This window comes from Dromiciops gliroides, chromosome 3, assembly GCF_019393635.1.
Source record: "Dromiciops gliroides isolate mDroGli1 chromosome 3, mDroGli1.pri, whole genome shotgun sequence".
Classification (NCBI taxonomy): domain Eukaryota; kingdom Metazoa; phylum Chordata; class Mammalia; order Microbiotheria; family Microbiotheriidae; genus Dromiciops; species Dromiciops gliroides.
This window is the reverse complement of record NC_057863.1, coordinates 189,012,191-189,034,136: the sequence shown is the minus strand read 5'-3', so window position 1 is coordinate 189,034,136 and position 21,946 is coordinate 189,012,191. Positions and strand designations below refer to the sequence as shown.

Here is a 21,946-nt window from a genome sequence, read left to right as displayed (position 1 = left end):
ACCAGTATGTCAGTTATGATCTTTGACATCTCTGTGTTTTTTGACCATTCTCATCTGTTGTATATTCTCTTCATCCTTAGTTTAAAAAACAAGCTTTCCTTATTATCTCCATACTACCTCTCTCTTTTTTTTCTCTTTTAGAATTTTATTTCCCCTCATTTACACTTAAAACAATTTTAATGACCATTTTAAAAACTTTGTGTTCCAAATTCTCTTTCTCCCTTCCCCCCTTAAGAATGCAAGCAATTCAATATAAGTTATACATGTGTAGTCATGCAAAACATTTTTACATTATTCAGGTTGTAAAAGAAAACAGATTAAAAAATATTAAAAAAAAACTAGGGGGGGGGGGCAGTTAGATGGCTCAGTGGTTAAAGCACCGGCCCTGAATTCAGGAGTACCTGAGTTCAAATCCGGCCTCAGACACTTGACACTTACTAGCTGTGTGACCCTGGGCAAGTCACTTAACCCCCATTGCCTGCAAAAAACAAACGAAAAACTAAAAAAAAAATATGCTTCAGTCTGTGTTCAGATGCCATCAGTTCTTTCTCTGGAGATGGATCGAATTTTTCATAATTCCTTCAGAGTTGTCTTGGATCACTGTACTGCTTGAAATAGCCAAGTTATTCACAGCTGATCATCTTACAATATTGCTCTTACTTTACATACAGTACATCTCACTTTGTATCAGGTCATATAAGTCCATGTTTTTCTTAGACCTCATCATTTCCTACAGCACAGCATTGTTCCATCATAATCTCATCCCGCAATTTTCAGCCATTCCCCAATTGATGGGCATCTCCCCAATTTTGAATTCTTTGCATCAGAAAAGGGTTGCCATAAATATTTTTGTACATGTAGGTCCTTTAACTTTTTGTTTTGTATCTCTTTTTGGATACTGACACATTACCTCTCTTAATTGCTCTTTCTCTACCTCCTTAACTGGCCCATCATTCTTTTCCTGGTCTCTCAATATGTGTATCCCCAGCGTTCTGCCCTTGGCTCTCCTAGTCTCTCTCAAAGTTTTCCCCCCTTTCTGGTCCTTTATTTTTATTGCTTTAACTGTCCCTTTCATGCATACTGCTCCCAAATCTGGAATTTTGTAAATTTATGTCATTGCATGTGTGAGTGTTGTTTATTAACCCAATAATTACCAGTGTTTTGGGATTTATGATTTCAAGCTGTAAACCCTGTCCAATTAAAATCATTATTATAAATGTCATGGTAAGAATTTGAATATTTTCAGTAAATTTGAATTAATTGAAAGCATTGTTGGGATAATGAAGAAGAACTGAACAGTTGGGTTTCTTGACTTGTTTGTTGACTGCATGAGATAAATTCACACATATGTATTGTTTCTCTTTCAGACAAACATAACCCTTAGGATTGGTGACCAGAACCTAACAAATTGTACCATGTTGCATAGGAACAAGCACAGAAACTACTAGGTAATGGAAAGCTATCCCTGAAGCAGATAGTTGACATCTTGGGGAGGGTACATTGTGGCCTGCTTCTGGGTGTCAAGGAGTGAGACATATTATACTCCAGAACATTTTATTTTCGCTCTTCAAATTCTTGCCATTCTGAAGCAGTCTTATTCCAACTACAACTCTGGCATATTAGTCAATATCAGAGCAACCCAGTCTGTTCCCATTAGCAATGGTCTTAGGAAGAAGGATTATTTGTCATTGAAAATTCCATCCTTCATGGACCTTAGACCCAGAAGACTCTATTGATTCTGCATTTCCCTCCTGCTACGTGCTAGGATCATTGATAGAGAACTGGATGGAGCCCTTATATACCATGCAGTCCAACCTGCTCATTTCTCAGATATGGAAACTGAGGCCTTATAAGATTAAGTGACTTGCCCAAGCATCTTAGGTTGAATTTCAATTCAGGTCCTTAAACTGCAGGGCCACCATTCTTTCTGCTGTCTTTGTTATTTTGGGGGGTTTGGATTAGCCCAGGGTCTCCCAAGCATCATGAGCCATCTATCTAACAGAAAGCCCTGCCTTTAGAGTCTTCGAAGTAGCAAGAATATCATTGAGATTCTTGGAATTCCCTGTGGTTGCAGCTGAAGAGAACTGTACATAGCCACCGGAGGAGGTTCAGTGTAGCCTGATACAACCTAAATTTCAGATGTTTGGCCCAAGTCAAATAACCTTGTGGAGTGAGTCCAAAGTTGTTTGACTCATTTCCTTTCTATCTCTTTTGGTCAACAAGGTGAGAATTTAGTGTTACTTTGGGCTAATTTAGATAAACCACCTGTATAAAAACTAAGCTTGGTACTTTATTTTACTTCCTCCTTTCACTCCTTAGGGGGAAAAATTGTGTCTTAACCTCTCCATCTTGTAATTAAACAAGTGGATTTTGGAAATATCCAACTCTTGGAAAGAACATAAACCAGTTAGCTTATTTCATAATACCTTAGAGAAAAAATGTAATGTGTATGATCGGAATGGAAATGGTAATTGCAAGGAAAACATGAATAAAATATTTGTTGGGTTTTTTTCTTTAATGTAAGTTCAGAGTGCAAGACAACAAGCCAGTTGTTATTTCTACTCTAATGGCTGCCTTGTTTAATCATACTGATGTCCTAGGAAAGTTCACTTAGAAACATTAGTTTGACTTAATTTGTTTGAAGGCTAGTCTGGATTAGTAAAACATCTGAATTGCAGATTTATTAGATGCAATTTATTGCTTCCTAGCATAATCAGAGTCTTGAAGTAGACTTACAAAGTGTTGACCAGTTTAGAGATCTGCTACAATGAATAGCTAAGCTTATGGGTGATTAGCATATAAATTATTTGAAATACTTAAACTGTTTGCTTTCTTAAGTGAGTGAAATTCCACAAAAGGGAAAACAAACCCCCAAATAACTCAGTTTCTATTCAAATGATCACACATCTAAAATGATGGTTTCCCTGTGGTTAAAAAATTGAGACAGAGTTATTGTCAGGCATTTGAATTAGTACTTGTAGCTATAAATAAATATATAAACATATACAGAAGCTCTAATATCATTTTGGTCTATACTGGAGACCAGCCTCAGCTGCCCCATAAATGGAAAGCCCCCTCTCTCCTCTGCTCTGTCCTAGGTATCTCTTAAATCTGTCAGAAGATCAAGAGCCCCAAGGACCTTAAAAGCAAGTCTTCAAATTTCCCTGGATTTTTTCAGCACTGAATGAATACTTGATTAAGTGAAGGAATGGTGGCTTGTTTTTTAAAGAAATCTTGCAGAAGCAGTAATGTTTTCTTATTTTTTTTATAGGAAAGTATGATGACTTTATTTTGGTATGCTTGCTTCATAGTTCTATCTATTCCTTCTCTTGAAGCTGGTAAGTTAAATAAGAAATTTTTTCAGTGTGTATCCTACAAAAAAAGTTTTCTGTGTGTTTTAGAAACAGAAATTCTTGTCAAATTTGTGAAAGACGTGTTCCTGTTTAAATTAGGTGTGTAAGTAATTATTGACTGATTTTATGGTATGGTGATTCTTTATAAACAAAAGAATGATTAAGATACACAGATTTTTTTTTTTAAGATTTATTTATTTGTTTGTGGGGCAATGAGGGTTACGTGACTTACCCAGGGTCACACAGCTAGTATGTGTCAAGTGTCTGAGGCTGGATTTGAACTCAGTTCCTCCTGAATCCAGGGCCAGAGCTTTATCCACTGAGCCACCTAGCTGCCCCCTAAGATACACAGATTTTTTAAAATTAAGAAAAAACATTACAATGGACTTGTATTTTCAACTTATAAGCCCTCACTGAAAAAAAAAGAGACAGAAAAAAATAATTTATTTAATGTGGGTGATTCAGCCTTCCATTCCTCTCAATTAGCATCCATGAATTTTATTTCCCCATTCTATTGCTATTTACAACAGAGGATCATAGATATAAGAGCTGGAAGAAACCTTACGGATCTGTCAGTTCCTTCATACCTCTCACAGTATGATACTTGAGTATGAATCTGGGTTCTTCTCTTCATGTCCATAGCCAGTTCATTTTGTTTAGGCTGGTAGAGAGAACAAAAGAGAACTGCCTCGCATGGCCTTCCAACCATTGTTGTTATTGAGTTGTTTCCGACTTTTCATTACCCATTTGGGATTTTTGTGGCAAAGCTACTGGAGTGGTTTGCCATTTCCTTCTCCAGCTCATTTTACAGATAAGGAACTGAGGCAAAGGGGGTTAAGTGGCTTGCCCAGGGTCACACAGCTAGTAAATGTCAACAGCCAGATTTAAATTCAGAAAGATGAGAGTCTTCTTGACTTCGGGCCTGGCACTTTATCCATTGTGTTGCCACTGTACCATTTCTGGTTAGATAGAAGGACCCTGTTGAATTTTCTTTGATTTCCTTATGTCCTATCTTGTTCCATGGCAGCTAGGCATTAGATAAGAGAGTGGGACTTAAGAGTCAGGAAGGCCTTAGCTTACATCCTACCTCACACACCTCCTAGCTGTGTGACTCCATACAAGTCACTTAGTCTCAGTTTGCTCATCTGTAAAATGAGGATAATAATAGCACCAACCTCACAAGGCCTTTGTGAGGATCAAAGGCAGTAACATAAAGTGCTAGATAAATGCCAGCTGCTATCTTAATTATGGAACTAGTTATCTGTGCTGTGATCACCCTCCAGTACAGACCTTCTTAACTTGGGGTCTGAAAATTTGTTTTGTTTTAAGTTTTGACATCATTTTGTCTTTGACTTCTTCTGTAATATTCTATATTGTATTTTATGGATTAGAATATTATTCAGAGAATGGGTCCATAGGTGTCACCAGGAGTACATGACGTAAACAAGGTTCAAAACCCCTGAAATCATATAAACCTATTTATGTAAGAAGCCCTTTCAAGAGTATTTCCCCTCAATCATCACTTTTTCTACCAGCTAAGTCTTTGCCTCTTTTTTTCTTTCCTATTTGAGAGTAGAAAACCCTGGTTCCTGCCTATCTGTCCTGGCCTAGTAAAAAATAGTTTACATTCATTCTCTTTACTGCCGCACCCCCTCCCCCAACCCCCGCCTCCTGTAGCAACCACCACAGATCCAGAAGCCCTACCTTTCTACCTTTGTTGTTACTGTTCACTCATTTCAGTCATGTCCATTCAGGTTTTCTTGGCAAAGATACTGGAGTGGCAGCCCTGCTTTCTACCTAGAGCTGTTTAAAGACACAATACTATATTATGAGTGGCAGTGCTATATAGTAGATAGAGAGTTAATTTTGGTTTGGAGCCAGGAAGACTTGAGTTGTTGTATTTTTGGCCATATGACCTTGGGTAAGTCACTTGAACCCTGAGTGCTCTACACTAGAAGTATTACTTTCAAGACCCACAAAACTCCCCAGTGGGCAGCAACTAGATTAAAATGTAATTGGGAAATACTTAACAAAATAAATAAATATATAATACAACATAAACCATGTTCCTTTGTAGTTTTCTAAGTCAACATGTAGGGATCCATTTCTATTTCAGTTTGACACCACTTCTCTAGGCAACTAAGATGGTGGTTCTCAATAATTTTTGTCCTTCAAACCCCTTTCCACAACAACAACAAATAACATGCTACTTATAAAATTGCCCAATTATTTACTGCTTAAGGTACCATTAAAATTTTTAGCATGAATATGTATTCACGTATATGTATATGTATATGTGTGTGTGTGTGTGTGTGTGTGTGCATGAATGAATGTACCATCATTGCAAACCTCAAAGGAGTTTGAGAACCACTAAACAGGAATCATTACTCTAAGACTAAGTTTCAGAGAAGGTGCTGACCCATGTTGAAGAAGAAATTTTTTTCCTAGGAGCTTTTTATACCCATGAAATTATAGTCTATCCTTTATGAGTGATTTAAAGGTTTTTTTTCTTTTCTTTTCTTTTCTTTTTTTCCTTTTTCTTTTTTTTTGGTGAGGCAATGGGGTTAAGTGACTTGCTCAGGGCCACACAGCTAGTAAGAGTCTGAGGCCAGATTTGAACTCAGGTCCTGTTGACTCCAAGGGTGGTGCTCTATCCACTGCAACACCTAGTTGGCTTTAAGGGTTTTCAAGGGTGATTTTGACTCATCTTTAAAACCTAACTCCTATTAAACTTCAAGTTCACTATATAGATGAGTTGTATCTTTATTGGAGAAGTCATTTATTCCTTAGGATGAAGGGAAGCAGCGATTGAGCAGTGATGAAGATGAATAGGAGTTCTTTTCCATTCTGACGCTCAATTTTCTCATTTACAAAACAAAGAGGTTGGGTCAATTGGTTACCTAGCACTCTTCCATGTCCTAAAGAACTCATTTGGCTGATAATTGCTGAGTTTTTAGGCAGTAGTGGTTTTCATTTGTTTGAGAAACAATCAGGGTTAAATGACTTGCCCAGGGTCACACAGCTAGTGAGGACTCAGGTCCTCCTGACTCCAGGAATAGTGCTCTCTCCATGGCACCACTGAGCTGACTCCTGCCCTTTTAAAAATAGTGAATAGATTAATGCAAATATTATATCATAATAGGAATGTAGATTTAGAACTGGAAGGTACCTTAGAGTTCATCAAATCTAATCCCTTAATTTTACAGATGAGGAAACTGAGGACTAGAGAGGGTAAGTGACTCAGCCAGTGTCACACATCTAGTTCCCTGTGTGAGATTCAGACCCAGTTGTCCTTGATTCCCAGTCTTATGCTCTATCTGCTATATTATGCTTGTCTCCTTTTATGTAGTAAGCTTTGAAGGACATAATCCATAATTGGACATTCTTTTTTTAAAAGGTCCTTGTGTGGAGTCTGAAGATAATATAGTACTTGTTATTTCTGAAGATGAACTTGCTATTCATAAATGTAGTTTGAACATATATGACTCTCACAGAAACATAAGTTGGTATGGAAGTGATGGGAATACTGTCATCTCTATGGATCAGAATTCTAGGGTTCACCAGCACAGAGAGATGCTTTGGTTTGTTCCAGCTTCAGCAGATGACTCAGGATATTATTACTGTGTTGAAAGGTAAAATTATTTTGTTTTTGTTTTCTTCAGAAACAATACCCCCCCAAAAAAAACCTGAATGAAGTTAATGATATGGGTAATACACAAGGGTGGGCTCTAGCATGTTTGGGACCCTAGGCAAATTTTTTTGCAGGACTTCTGTCTACATAAACGATTCGATTAAAAACTATTATAAAATTCATGGGTGAATGGGAGATATGGTGATGTATCATATTGTTGTTCAGTTTTTTTAGTTGTGTCCAACTCTTTGTGACCCCATTTGGGTTTTTTTTGGCAAAGATACTGGAGTGGTTTGCCATTTCTTTCTCTGGCTCATTTTACAGATGAGGAAACTGAGGCAAACAAGGTTAAGTGACTTGTCCAGGGTCACACAGCTAGTGAGTGCTTTAGGCCAGATTTGAACTCAGGAAGATGAATTTTCCTGATTCCAAGCCCAGCACTCTACTCTGTTGTAAATTAAAGTAAACTTAAAATTAGTTAAAAGAATATTTTTAATTTTTTTCCTATAATTAATCACTTTAATAAATTATGGCTAGTGAATAATTAATAAAAGGGTGGTCATTTGGCTTTCTCTGGTAAACCAAAGACCCCTCCTGGAGGCTTCTTGACCTTTATATTCCCTTGGGGAAATGAGTGGCTTTATTTTTTTTAAATAATAAACATTTATATTTATAGTTTTGAGTTCCAATTTTTATCCCTCCTTCCCTCCCTCCCCTCCCCACTCTCTGAGGTGGTCAGCAATCAGATATGGGTTCTACATGTACGATTTTGTAAAACATTACCATATTAGTCATTTTGTACAAGAAAACTTTAATAAAAGAAAAAAATGAAAGAAAGTGAAAAATAGCATGCTTTAGTCTGTGTTCAATCAATATCACTTCTTTCTTTGGAGGTGGATAGTATGTTTCATCAATAGTCTTTTCAGATTGATTTGGTCATTGTATTGTTGAGAATAGTTGTCATTCACAGTTCTTCAACAAACAATATTTCTGTCTCTGTTCACAATGTTCTCTTGGTTCTGCTCACTTCAGTTCATACAAGTCTTTCTAGGCCTTGTTATTTCTTATAGCACAATAATGTTCCATCAGCATCATATAGCACAGCTTGTTTAGCCATTCCTCAGTTGATGGACATTCCTTTGATTTCCAATTCTTAGCCACCTCAAAAAGAGCTGCTATAAATATTTCTGTACAAATAGGTCTTTTTCTCCAAATTTCTGGGGATATCTTTGGGACATAAACCTAGCAGTGGTATTGCTAGTTCAAAGGGTATACACAGTTCTATAGCCCTTTAGGCATAGTTCCGAATTGCTCTCCAGAATGGTTGGATCTTTAAAAGAATACTTTTTACAAAGTAAAATTAAATTATGTTAGAATAATTGTAATATAATTATGGTATTATAATATTTTATAATATAATTATGTTGTGATAATTATATTAAATTTAAAGTATACTTTCTTCAAAGGTATTCAAATTTTTCACTTCATGGTACCTTTACTAGAAATTCTCCCTTTATACACAAAAAGTTCAGTATCAGTAAATGTCAGCTACACATTGATACCTGATTAAACATGTATGGGCTACAGTAAGAACTCATGGAATTCCTAGCATCACAGTAAGTGATCATTAAAGATTGAATCCCCATACGACCTAAATCATAAGACTATTTTTCAGATATTCCAGGAAAACATGACATCTCACAAGTTCTTTGTGGTGATGTCTTGTAAGGTCGCCCAAAGCACAAGACTCCCTCACTCTCATGCCTGGGGCAGGACCTTGCTAGCCCAAGTTTACTGGTGGGGCTGATGGTACATACCCATAGTAAATTGGGGGAAAGAGAATAAAATTTGTAAAAGGGTTGGATCTAACCATTTTATTTTCATTGTAGAAATTCTACCCACTGCCACAAAAAGAAACTCAAGGTAGAAATTTTGAAGAAACATCCTGGAACGTGTTATGATAAGCTATCTGAATATCAACAAAAATTACTTCTAGGATCTGGTGGTTACCTTGTGTGTCCCCATTTGGATATTTTTAAAGATGAAAATTATAATCTACCTAAAGTTCGGTGGTTTAAGGTATTTTCTTTCTTAAAAATAGTATTATTTCTTCCCTACCCTTCCCCCCAATAAATTGAATAATTTTGTGAAAATTTGAAAATAGACAAAGTGGTAAATTTTCAAGTTATATATTGTATTATTATGCTGTGGGATGACACTTCTGAGGAAATCTCTATAAAAACTCAAATTAAATGGGGGCACAAAACTCTATAAAAGTTGGGAATTGTGCAAAAGTATTTTAACTTTTGCTCATGGGGCCATAATTTGTTTTTCTTTTCCATATGTTTTTAAAATTGAGAGAAAGATAAATTATGGGGGGAAAGATATTATAAATTGACATTAGGGGATTATTTGCTTATGTATTGCTTACTTTGAATGAAATGGTGTCCTTGAATTTACTTGCTTCCCTCTACATTTAATTTAACAGCACAGACTGGGGCAACTAAAGCCTAGATACATGTTGAGTTTCTTTGAGAGCTATTAATGTTCACTACATTGACATGCTTGTTGGAAGTTAAGATTGGATTTTTGGAAGATAAGAAATACAGGTTAAGAAAAATAAGAAAGGAAGTAGCATTAAGAAAGGAGCTATTAACATTATAGTCACTAAGGTGGCTAGGAATTAAATAAATAAAATTGTAAAGAAATTCTTTCCCACTTTACCTGTAAGTTCCAAAGGTATACAAATCTTATTTTCTGGAAATTCAGTATATACTAGAAGGTGACAATAAGGGGGAGGGAGAGGAGAGATCAGGGATTAAAGTTACTCCTGTGGTGTGTGTGTGTGTGTATGTACACAAATGTATATTGTGTATACATATATGTATGTATGTAGGTGAATGTATATGTACATATGTGTATTATGTGCATGTGTGCATGTATACACATATATGTGTAGTTTTATTTTTCTCAATATTTAAAGGGACTTTTTTTTCATCTAGGATTGCAAACCTCTCCTTGGCAATACAAAATTTAATGGACTAAAAGATAATCTCTACCTAGATAATGTACAGAAAGAAGATGAGGGGCACTATACTTGCCTTATATCCTATGGCTATATGGGGAAGCATTATAACATTTCTCGGGTAATACAGCTAAATATTATGGGTAAGTGTCAAAAAATCTAAGAACTTTGAAAAGTACCTTAGGGATGGACTAGTTTTGTTGTCCCATAGTCCAGATGATATTAAATATGATATTTAAGGAGGGTGACATGGCATATCCACAGTTACACAACCAATCATTCTTCTTCCTTTATTTTCCATTGTCTGATGCTTAGTACCTAATTGACCATTGCTACCTTAGGAACACATGGAATAAAATTAACCATATTCCAGGGGAACAGAGTACCCTTGATATCTGGGTGCTCTTAAAGGGGACAATGTACCCCAAAGCACTGTAGCTTCTGCTTCCTGAGGTTTAAGGGAAATAAAGCTTAATCTCATGTGTTAGAGAGACAAAGTCATTCAATCTAAACTTCAACCTCAATTTTATCTTCTTTGGGACAGTATAATAACCAGAACTACAAGTTCCAGGCAAAGCCAAGTTTTGAAGGAAGTGGCTGGTTTGAATCATCCTTTCATCTTTATTTTTTATGTAAGATATTGACACACCATCTTCCCAGCTTCAAGTTGGTTTATCTCACTCCCTTCTCTGCTTCGGATTCAAGTCATAGTTTTCCAGGGGGCTCAAGCCCTACTTTGCCCTAAGAAACCTTTACTCTTATCTTCTCCATCCAAGGAAATGCTTTATTTATTCTTTTCCTCTCTGTCCCCACCCTTGTCTTTTCATACAATTACAGTCCCCTTAAGAGAAACTGTAGAGCTAGAGGTCTTGAAAAAAAAGTGTCTTAGTCTGTCACTACCTGACACATTAATTCTGCTTATTAAAGTTGTCTTGTCCATGAATTCTGTAGTATTAGGAAGGCCAACCCCTGAGAATACCAGTGGCTTTGGGGTTTAGGGTGTGATCTTGGCGTAGGCATGTACAGGCAGATTTGCTACTTCCTCCATACATCTAACCCCATGTTAACTACCTTGCCTTGCCTGGAGACTTGAATGATCATTTGCCCAGATGTGATCTAGCCAGTTTTTTGAGATAGATAATCCTTTGAAACTCCTTAGAAATCACTTTGAAAAATAACCTTTATTTTATTTTATTTTCTTAGATAAAGGAAAGAAAATTATGCCAGTGATTCTAACTCCAAAAAACACAACAAAGGAAGTGAAACTTGGTAAGTATTGTCAGCATTTGGTTTTCTGTTTATAAAATGCATGTATTTCCCTCTCACATCAGTGTATTAGAGGACATTTGGAAGTTTTTTGTTTTTTTAACATGCCTTTTGGGCACAGTTCCAAGTTGCTCTCCAGAGTGGTTGGATAGTTTCACTCCACTAACAGTGGATTAGTGTCCCAGTTTTCCCACATCCCCTCCAACATCCAATATTTTCCTTTTTTGTTATATTTGTCACCATAGAGTTTTTGAATGTTGTTGTTTTTTAACAGGATCTCAATTGCTTTTGGACTGCAACTTCACAGGTCAAAAGAATGACCTTCAATATTGGACTTGGAATGGATCATTTGCTTCCTATGAACCTAATATTACATTGTCTGAACTTCCGTAAGTATTTGGTCATTATGTGAATATAGAGGAAGAGAAATTGTTCATTTTTTTAAAAATCCTGTTGCTATTTTGTTAAACCAGCAATATAATTTTCACTAGTCTAAGAAATGGTCAAAATTCCTTATTTTTAGCATCTTAAATTATAATTAAAGAGCATTAAAATAAAAAATAAAAGTTTGTCAATCATCTTCTAATTTTATAGAAAAAAAAGAAAACAAAAATGGAGAACTGAGAAATGAAGTTACTTATCCAAATTCATAAAGTTGGGTGGTAGAGTTCCCATCTCCCATTCCAACATGAGTGCTCTTTCTGCTAGATTATGCTGCCTTTCTTGGGGCTGTTAGGTGGATAGAGCACTCACTGGTCCTGAGTCAGGACCTGAGTCAGGAGGACCTGAGTTCAAATCTTACCTCAGATACTTGCTATTTTTGTGACCCTGGGCAAGTCACTTAATCCCAGTTGCCTTAAACATCAAGGGTCATCTCCAGTTCTCTTGATGGATGGCTCTGGAGAAGAGAGTGAGGTTTGTGACTGCACAGCCCTCCCTCACTTAAATCCAATTCAGTGCAAGTCATGACATCACCCCAATGTTATGGTCCTCTTTGAGGATGAAGAACAAAAACCAACTTCTTGATAGGGAATGAAGGGAGTCTCTAAATATTAGCCTTAGACTCACCAGGTAAGATCATCCTCATCAGGTTTTAGGGTATTCTGAAACTCCCAGTTTTCAAGGCTCTATTGTAGTTAAAATGTAAAGACATTTATGCAGGGGCATGCTAGAACTGGGCAGCTAGGTGGCACAATGGATAGAATGCAAGCCTGTAGTCAGGAAGACATCTTTCTGAGCTCAAATATGGCCTCAGACTAGCTGTGTGACCATGCTCAAGTCGCTTAACCCTGTTTGCCTCACTTTTTTCATTTTGTAAAATGAGCTGGAGAAGGAAATGTCAATCCACTCTATCTTCTTTGCCAAGAAAATCTTAAAGGGAGTCACGAAGAGTCTGACACAATGGAGCAACAATAATGACACATATCTTATTTCATAGGGTGAATGTAGGTAAAATTCTATGTAAACTGTAAAATAATTAATAATTGAGAGATATTATTGTTACTTTTATAAAAATTGGATATTTAGATCTACAGCTTTTCCTATTCCCTTGCCCTATTGGACTGAGTTCTCCTTAGTGCCCACAGTTCATTCTCTAAGTGCTCATACAGTATAACTACTGGTTACTATATTGTGTAAAGATCCAAGTGCCTGACTGTATTTGTGTGTAGAAAATCCTAACTACAATCTTGATTTAAAAAATCTTCACTTTTATTTTGGCACAATAAATTGGACTTTAACTGTTCATCTCCAATTTAATTCCCCAGTTCTTTTCTTTGGGCTTCCCCCCCCCCCCCGCCTTCAATCAGGATTATTCCATTTCATTCCCTTCTTCACTGAGAAAGCAAAGAGTTTGGGGGCCTCATCCATTCATAGCAGGTTGAACTAATTCTATTTCAATTTATATGAACTTGCCAGCTTTCCTTGGAGTCAGTTTCTTATAGAAATCTCTCTGAATTAATTTTTTGTTATGCTTGGCATCCCACCCAAGTAAATGTTCAAAAGAAACTTTCATGTCATCCCTTCTTTGATCTCTGTTCCTCATCTTCTACTCCCCAGCTTTCAAAACCTTTATGGCATTCCTAATTTTTCCTAATCAAAATACTGTTTTTTTTTTCTATAGCTTCTTCAGTTTCCTCATATTCTCTGTTTTCTAATATCTCTCTACTAGCCTTCTATATTCCTTCTGTCACTAATTCCTTCTCCGTGGTCTTACCATGTAGGACTTAGCACTGATATGGACCCTTTTAGAAGGCTTTGTTGTCCCGGTATGGCATGAAACCTACAACACTGTTTTGTATGACCTAAACAAAGTTGTGTTGTTTTTAAGGCATTTGTCAGTGTTTTTAAGTTGGAAAGGACCTTAGAAGTTATGTAGTCTCATCCTCCTGCCCCATATGGAAAAACCCTCTATCATATCTCTCAAGCTTGTGCTGAAATAAAACTAGGGATGAGAAATCACAATTTGACAACATAGATAATAGCATGAAGACTTTGTCATTGCATATGCAGCAATTTATTTTAATGAAAAAGAAAGAAACCAAATAAATTGAGATTATTTGTGTCAAAGTTTTCGTAAATAGCCTTATTTTTTCTTTCTTCCTTGACTAGAGCTTTGAATTTAAACAATACGGACATTGTTACAAGGGTTTCCAGGCTGGTCATTTTAAAAGTGGAAAGTAGGCATTATTTGTACCCATTTTTATGCTGGGTTATCAATGATGCTGGTATAGTTACAACATATATTGCCTTGAGACCACCAGGTAAGCAATTTGGTTGTTTATCTGAACTATAATTACATTGTATTGTGCTAAGCCCTTCACTTAAAAAGGAGAATAGTGAAGTTTACATATTTCAGTGACAGGTTATCTGGGACTTTGAAATAATTCAAAAAGACAGCTTTTGTCTATTTTTCTAAATGTACCTGTGATGATTGTGGTTCACTTGTTATTTTAGTGAAGAATTTGTTTCTGAAGTTGGACTCCAATTGATCTCATCAAAATGAATGTTTCATTAATTTTCTTGTATTATGTGTAATAGTGGTAGAAACTGAGGAGGGCAAAAAAAAAGTTTTTAGAGCAGGTACCAGGAAAATATCAAGAGAAAGAAGCCTTTTATAAGGGCCAGACTGTGTACAACTTCTCCATATCTATACACTCATCCTTCTTCCTAGGTGAAAGAAAAGAGTAAATCAGTCAGCTAGAATCATTTAAAAGACTGTATTTGACTACCAGGATGAGCAGTGTTGTTATTAATTAACAATAATGACAGCTGGTAAAGCTGGTACCTGAATTAAAGCTATATTTCAACTAGATAAGTTTTCTTCCCCCTTGCTAAAACTTCAGTATAATGTTTTATCATGGTCTGAAAGTGACCTTGGGTTCTTAAAGGCTATGTCATCACAGCATAAGCTCTAGAAGGTACCATTCTGGTGCAAAGTCTTTAAGCATGGACCCAGAAACAGCTTATGCATCACTTATCTGAGGACAGGCTTGCTAAATGTAGACAAACTCATCACCTGAAGGTTGGCTACCAGGTGAGAGGTTTTTTTGGACACAGCAATTCATAAAGATCATCTACTACTAGCAAGATAGATTTATGTTTTAGTTAAATACTTTAAAATCTGTAATTTCTTTGGTATGCAAACTCCATTCACTGATGCAGATCAAAACCTTTTTATGAATTAACAGATGGTCTTTAGTGGAGAATTATGGATAGAAGCATTGGTAGTTATTACATAATAGGAACAAGAGACTTGATTTTATAAGAAACCAGAGAAATTAAACCTAAAAACTCTGCTTCATTCAGATGTTGTTGATGATTGTGTGCTTAAAGTATGATTATCTCAGGTTTAATATTTGCATTTACTTCCTTGTCTGAGGTAGTCTCAGATTCCAGAATGTACCTGATTGGAGGATTCAGCGCTTTGGCATTAATGGTTGCATTCTCTATATTTCTCTACAAATTCTTCAAGGTTGAAATTGTGCTTTTGTATAGGGATTCTTGCCATCCTTATTTCCTGAAAAAAGGTAAATTATGGTTTTTAAATGATCAATATCATCTTTTGAATATTAGTAAATCAGACAAGGAGGTGACTGTCAGGTTTTTGTTGTTGCCCTTGTTGTTTGTTTTGTTTTTTAGTTGGTAAAGTCAGTTGTGGTCCATGTTTAATAGACTTACAGATAAGAATATCTTAAGTATTAAGTTAGGTCATTTTGTCCATAGAATATAAATCAAATTGGTAAAAAATATTTTAAGCTTGGTAATTGGAATTTTCTCCATTTTAAAAGTGCTTTGTTGGGGTAGGGGTGTGGTGGCTATTTTTAATAGTTCTTCATGATCTCTGTGCTGCCATCTGCCTTCCAGAGGAAGAAATGAACAGGTCTGGGGGCATCCCAGATGAATTCTGTTTGTTTAGCATCACAGAGGAAAAAACAACAACTAATCACTCACCAGTCTACTTAAAGGAGAGGATGGTGGAATTTATGGGTGAGACATTTGGGAGAGGCAATGAATAGGAAATCACAAGCTTGTACCTGTTATAGAAACTTTGCTAAGGGGTCCCAAAATTGAATTTATTTTAGATCTCAAGTTAATTGCATCACAGTGTTTACACTTGAAGGAGAGGAGGGTTGATGCATGCATATTTTCTTCTACTGACACTTTTTATTATAAGAAACTAATGAATTTTTAAAAGAAAAATATACATTGTTTATGTATTCTAAACATTCTCCACGACAGAACACTTTGGCAAATTTTCTTTATTTTATTTATTTTTAAAGCTCTAGGTCAGTGATTTTGGCCAGAATGACCATAATATCTATGTGCATCATGTTAAATGCAGTATCATTCATTCATTCATTCATTTATTTAATTAATTATTTTTGGTGAGGTAATTGGGGTTAAGTGACTTGCCCAGGGTCACACAGCTAGTAAGTGTTAAGTGTCTGAGACCGGATTTGAACTTAGGTCCTCCTGAGTCCAGGGCCAGTGCTCTATCCACTTCACCACCTAGCTGCCCCTAAATGCAGTATTACAAAAATAATCATGTCACTTAACATAGAAAGTTTTCTGAATTTCCCTTTTGGCCCCACAGGGGCTACTGTGGGAAAATCAGGCCTCCAAGTTGGTGGTTTGACTATTTCCAAAGAAATAGGGACACTATATTTCCAAAGTGCATTTCTATGCTAAGAAGATAAAGACTATTTTTTCAACTATTACAACTGAGCCATCAACTTGTCAATAAGAAAACTTAATGACATTTGAATAATTAGAGACATTTTTTAGAGGTTGTTCTTTTATTCACATTCTGGTGCCAAAAAACTATCAATTTTAATTTGGAAATAAAAATTTGTGATCTCTGCTTTGTCAGATCCAACTTTTTGAATGCTAAGTACATTATATTTCATCCTTTAGCTTCAGATGGAAAAGTCTATGATGCGTATATATTATATCCAAAAAATTTTGAAGAAGGGTCCACTTACATCTCAGACATCTTTGTCTTTAAAATCTTGCCTGAAGTCTTAGAAAATCAATGCGGATATAATCTGTTCATCTATGGAAGGGATGACCTTGTTGGAGAAGGTATGTTTAAAATGGGGGAAAGAACTTTCTAATAACATATGTAATATTTTATATTTCATAGGATGATAGATTTAGAACAATTACTACTATTATTACTATTACTTGTTGCTGAGTAATTTTTCAGCTGTGTCCATGACCCCATTTGGGGTTTTCTTGGTGAAGATACTAGAGTGGTTTGTCATTTCCTTCTCCAGTTCATGAGGAAAATAAGGCAATCAAGGTTGAGTGACTTGACCAGGGTCACACAACTAATAAATTTCTGAGGCCAGATTTGAATTCACAAAAAGGAGTTTTCCTCACTCTAGGCCCATCGCTTTATTCTTTGCACATCCTAACTGCCACCACCACCACCACCACCACTACTAATATGTTTAGCTACCTACAATTTATAAGGTGCTTTAAGATTTATAAAACACTTAGATGGTGGAGGAAAGGCAGTGACTTGCCTGAGCTCTCCCCAAGACCCCTCCAAATATCTTCAAATAATGCCATAAGGAGCAACAGAACCTACAAAAAGACAGGGTGAAATAATTTTCCAGCCAAAGACAACTCAGAAAGAGAAAGATCTCTTTTACCTGTGTGAGAGTGGAGCACAGCCCAGCACAGGCCATGCCAGCACAGACTCAGCCCCAGCTATAGCAAACCAGGAGTAGGCCTTGAGAGCCTCTGATTCAGCAGTGGCAGCAACTGCTGCTGGAATTCAGCTCACAGATGGTAAAGGGGTAGAAAAATTGGCAAGGAGGAGATTACAGGAATCTCTTTGCTAGCACTGAGGCAGGACTCTGTTGTTTTGCCCATACTTAAATCTGGGCAACAGGCTTGTGTGGAGGTCCCAAGCAAGGGAGGAACACAAGCACACCAGAGCTTGCAGCTACAGTGGAATGGGATTGTGTTCATAGTTCTAGGGCAGAAAGGCAGGCCTGTGGTTGCTTGCAGACCAGAGAACAGACCAGGAGAGTAGTAAACATACCTCTACTTAAATCAAACCACCTTGGAAGAACTAAAAACTTACAAATACCTAGAAGTATCTCTAAAAACAGCTGCACCACCCACCCACCCCCATGCTTGGAAGCAGTGTACCTTCCACCCTGGAAGCAGTGCCCCACTTTAACAAAGAGTTAAAAGTCAAGAAATTAGCTGGAAAAATGAGCAAACAGAAAAAAATGCTGACCCTAGAAAGTTTCTATGATGACAAGGAAAATCAAAATACACCCTTAGATGAAGAAAACAAAGTCAAAGCTTCTAGATCCAAAGCTTCCAAGAAAAATATGAATTGGTTTCAGGCTGTAGAAGGGTTCAAAAAGGACTTTGAAAATAAAGTAAGAGAAGAGAGGGAAAACTGGAAAGAGAAATGAGAAAATCATGGGGAAAAAAGTCAACTGCTTGGTAAAGGAGACACAAAAATATGCTGAAGAAAATAACACCTTAAAAACTGGACTAGGCCAAATGGTAAAGAGGTACAAAAAGCCAATGAGGAAAAGAATGCCTTGAAAAGCCAAATTGGCCAAATGGAAAAGGAGGCACAAAAGCTCTTTGAAGAAAATAACTCCTTAAAAATTAGGATTGAGGGGGCAGCTAGATGGTGCAGTGGATAAAGCACCAGCCCTGGATTCAGGAGGACCTGAGTTCAAATCTGGCCTCAGACACTTGACATGTACTAGCTGTGTGACCCTGGGCAAGTCACTTAACCCTCATTGCCCCACAAAAACAAAAAAAAAATAGGATTGAGCAAATGGAAGCTAATGATTTTATGAGAAATCAAGAAACAATAAAGCAAAATCCAAAGAATAAAAAACAGAAGGCAACATGAAATATCTCATTGGAAAAACAACTGACTTGGAAAATAGATCCAGAAGACATAATTTGGAAATTATTGGACTACCTGAAATCCATGATCAAAAAAAGAGCCTAGACATCATCTTCCAAGAAATAAAATTGCCCCAATATTCTAGAACCAGAAGGTAAAATAGAAATTGAAATAATCCACTGATTACTTCCTGAAAGATATCCTAAAATGAAAGCTCCCAGGAATATTATAGCCTAATTGGAAAGTTCTCAGGTCAAGGAGAAAATATTGCAAGCATCCAGAAAGAAACAATTCAATTATTGTGGAGCCACAGCAGCTTCTACATTAAGGGTTTGGAAAGCTTGGAATATGATATTCTGGAGGGCAAAGGAACTGGGATTACAACCAAGAATACCTACCTAGCAAAACTGAGTATAATCCTTCAGGGGGGAAAATGGCAATTCATTGAAAGAGAGAACTTTCAGGCATGCTTGACCTGAGCTGAATAGAAAATTTGACTTTCAAATACAAGACTCCAGAGAAGCATAAAAATGTAAACAGGAAAAACAATCCATAAGGGATATTAAAAAGTTTAAACTGTTTACATTCCTACATGGGAAGATGATACTTGTAACTCATAAGAACTTTCTCATTATTAGGGCAGGTAGATGGATTATATTTAGACAGAGAGCACAGGTGTGAGTTGAATACGAAGGGATGATATCTTAAAAAATTAAGGAGTGAGAGAGGAAAGGGAAAAAAGGGAGAAGTGGAATAGGGTAAAGTATCTCACATAAAAGAAGCAAGAAAAAGCTTATACCATAGAGGGGAAGATGGGGGAGGTGCTGGGGAGTGAGTGAACCTTACTCTCATCAGAATTGGCTCAAAGAGGGAATAACATACATACTCAATTGGGTATAGTAATCTATCTTAACCCTGAAGTAAAGTAGGAGAGGGGAAGGGGAATGGGGGGGGGGAGGTGATAGAAGGGAGGGCAAATTAGGGGAGGGGGCAGTCAGAAGCATTCACCTTTGAAGAAGGAAAGGGTGAAAGGAGATAGAGAATAAATGACTTGGGGAGGGAGTAGGGTTGGGGGAAACTCAGAAATAGTAACTGTGAAATGATGAGCAGGATGCTCTCACAAAAACCTGGAAAGACTTACATGCTGGATCATAAAATATGTGGAGGGTAGTAAAGTATAAGAAGCTTGGATATGTAGGAAGTGACCCAGTTGTGAAAGCCTTTTAATTCCAAAAATAATATTTTATATTTGATCCTGGAGATAATAGGGAACCAGAGGTTTATTGAATGAGGAATGGGTTGTTACATGGCCACACATGCATTTTAGGAAAATCACTTTGATAACTGAGTACAGAATGAATTGAAATAAGTAGAAGCTTAAGGCAAGGAGACTAACCATAAAGTCCAGGCAGGACATGATAAGAGTTTTACCAACTATGTGAGTGTAGAGAAGGGGAAGAAGTGAGAGATGTTGTAAAGAAAGGTATGAAAATACTTGGCAACAGATGGGATTTGTGGACTAATGGACTAAGTTCAAGAGAAGTCAAGGATGACACAGATTGTGAGCCTGAGTAACTGACATGATAGTGGTTATCTTAATAGTAACAGGGAAGTGAGGAAGGGTGGAGGGTTTTGGGGAAAAGATACTGAGTTCTGTTTTGGACGTTTTATGTTTGACATGTGTACAGAAAATCAAGTTTAATGTGTCCAAGACACAGTTAGAAATTTGAGACTGAGGCTTAGGAGAGAGATTAGAACTCAATATAGAGATTTGGGAATCATCTGAATAGAGAAGATAATTGAACCCCTGGGAGCTGATGAGATAACCAATGGAGATAATATGCAAGAAGTTGAGAGGGGGGGGAACCAGAGTCTTAGGGAACACACAGTAGTTGGCAAGACCTGGAATAAGAATTAATTGGTGGCACAGTGAATAGAGTGCCAGACCTGGAGTCAGGAAGACTCATCTTCCTAAATTCAAATCTGGCCTCAGACACTTATTAGCTGTGTGACCCTAGGCAAGTCACTTAACCCTGTTGGCCTCAGTTTTCTCATCTGTAAAGTGATCTGGAGAAGAAAATGACAAACTACTCTAGTATCTTTGCCAAGAAAACCCCAAATGAGGTCACAAAGGGTTGGTCATGACTAAAAACAAATGAACAACAACAACAACGGAAACTAAGAAGGACCAGTCAAACAGATAGGAAGAGAATTAGGAGAGTATGTGACATAAAAATCTAAAGAGGAAGAGTATCCAAAAGAAGTTGGTGCTCAAGTGTCAAAATCTGTGTAGAGGATTGAGAAAAAGCTATTAGATTTGTCAACTAAGAGATCATTGGTGACTTTGGTGAAAGAGTTGATTCAGTCAAATGGTGAGGTCAGAAACCACATTGCAGAGGGTATGTAGAATGGAGAGATAGAAGAGCAAATGTAGTCACCTAATGTAGACATCTTTCTTTCTTTCTTTCTTTCTTTCTTTCTTTCTTTCTTTCTTTCTTTCTTTCTTTCTTTCTTCCTTTCTTCCTTCCTTCCTTCCTTCCTTCCTTCCTTCCTTCCTTCCTTCCTTCCTTCCTTCCTTCCTTTCTTTCTTTCTTTCTTTCTTTCTTTCTTTCTTTCTTTCATGGGGTAATGAGGGTTAAGTGACTTTCCCAGGGTCACACAGTTAGTAAGTGTCAAGTGTTTTAGGTCATATTTGAACTCAGGTCCTCCTGAATCTAGGGCTGAATCCACTTTGCCACCTAGCTACCCCCTGTAGAGAGCTTTCTCAATGAGTTTAGCCAGGAAGTGAAGAAGAATGATACCTAACAGGAACAGTAGGATCAAGTAAGGATAAGAGAGATATAGTCATATTTGTAAGCAGCAAAGAAGCAGCCAGGAAGAGACTGTGGATTAGTAAGAGAATGGGGGGTAATAGAGTGGAAAATCTGCTGGAGAAGACCGAAAGAGATGGGATCAAGGGTACATGTAAAGGGCCTTGGCAATGAGGAGGCTCACCTCTTCTGAAGTTGAGGAAGATATAGTGGGCAAAGATGTCTGAGAGATGTAAGATGTCGAGGGGTGAAAAGCACAGTGAATGGCCTCAATATTTTCCCTTTAAAGTGGGAGCACGGAGTGTGGTGGTGGGATGGGAGCCTTAAGAAGAGTTTGGAATAGCCTCTTTGGTTTGTGGGAGAGCAAATCAATTAGGGAGGTGTCTTGAACCAACCCAGTTGAGATTATGTAACAAATTTGTGATGGGTTCAACCAGCATGGTTTCTATGGCTTTATATAGCTTTCTCAGC

At 37.0% G+C, this 21,946-nt stretch overlaps 1 protein-coding gene across 5 annotated transcripts in view; it reads left to right on the top strand.

Annotated features, from left to right (window-relative positions):
• Nucleotides 1-21,946, top strand: part of LOC122749876 (interleukin-1 receptor type 1-like) — a 40,125-nt gene that overhangs the window by 13,990 nt on the left and 4,189 nt on the right. For 4 of the 5 annotated variants that reach the window (XM_043996438.1, XM_043996435.1, XM_043996437.1 and 1 more), the window contains exons 2-12: nucleotides 1,368-1,448; nucleotides 3,272-3,338; nucleotides 6,751-6,985; nucleotides 8,874-9,063; nucleotides 9,987-10,152; nucleotides 11,213-11,278; nucleotides 11,550-11,664; nucleotides 13,886-14,037; nucleotides 15,160-15,303; nucleotides 15,641-15,763; nucleotides 16,691-16,858. In XM_043996438.1, coding sequence (XP_043852373.1) covers nucleotides 3,278-3,338; nucleotides 6,751-6,985; nucleotides 8,874-9,063; nucleotides 9,987-10,152; nucleotides 11,213-11,278; nucleotides 11,550-11,664; nucleotides 13,886-14,037; nucleotides 15,160-15,303; nucleotides 15,641-15,763; nucleotides 16,691-16,858 — 1,420 coding nt within the window. In that variant the 5' untranslated portion in view covers nucleotides 1,368-1,448; nucleotides 3,272-3,277. The remainder of the gene's footprint in view (nucleotides 1-1,367; nucleotides 1,449-3,271; nucleotides 3,339-6,750; nucleotides 6,986-8,873; nucleotides 9,064-9,986; nucleotides 10,153-11,212; nucleotides 11,279-11,549; nucleotides 11,665-13,885; nucleotides 14,038-15,159; nucleotides 15,304-15,640; nucleotides 15,764-16,690; nucleotides 16,859-21,946) is intronic. The other variant, XM_043996439.1, reaches the window with a different exon arrangement.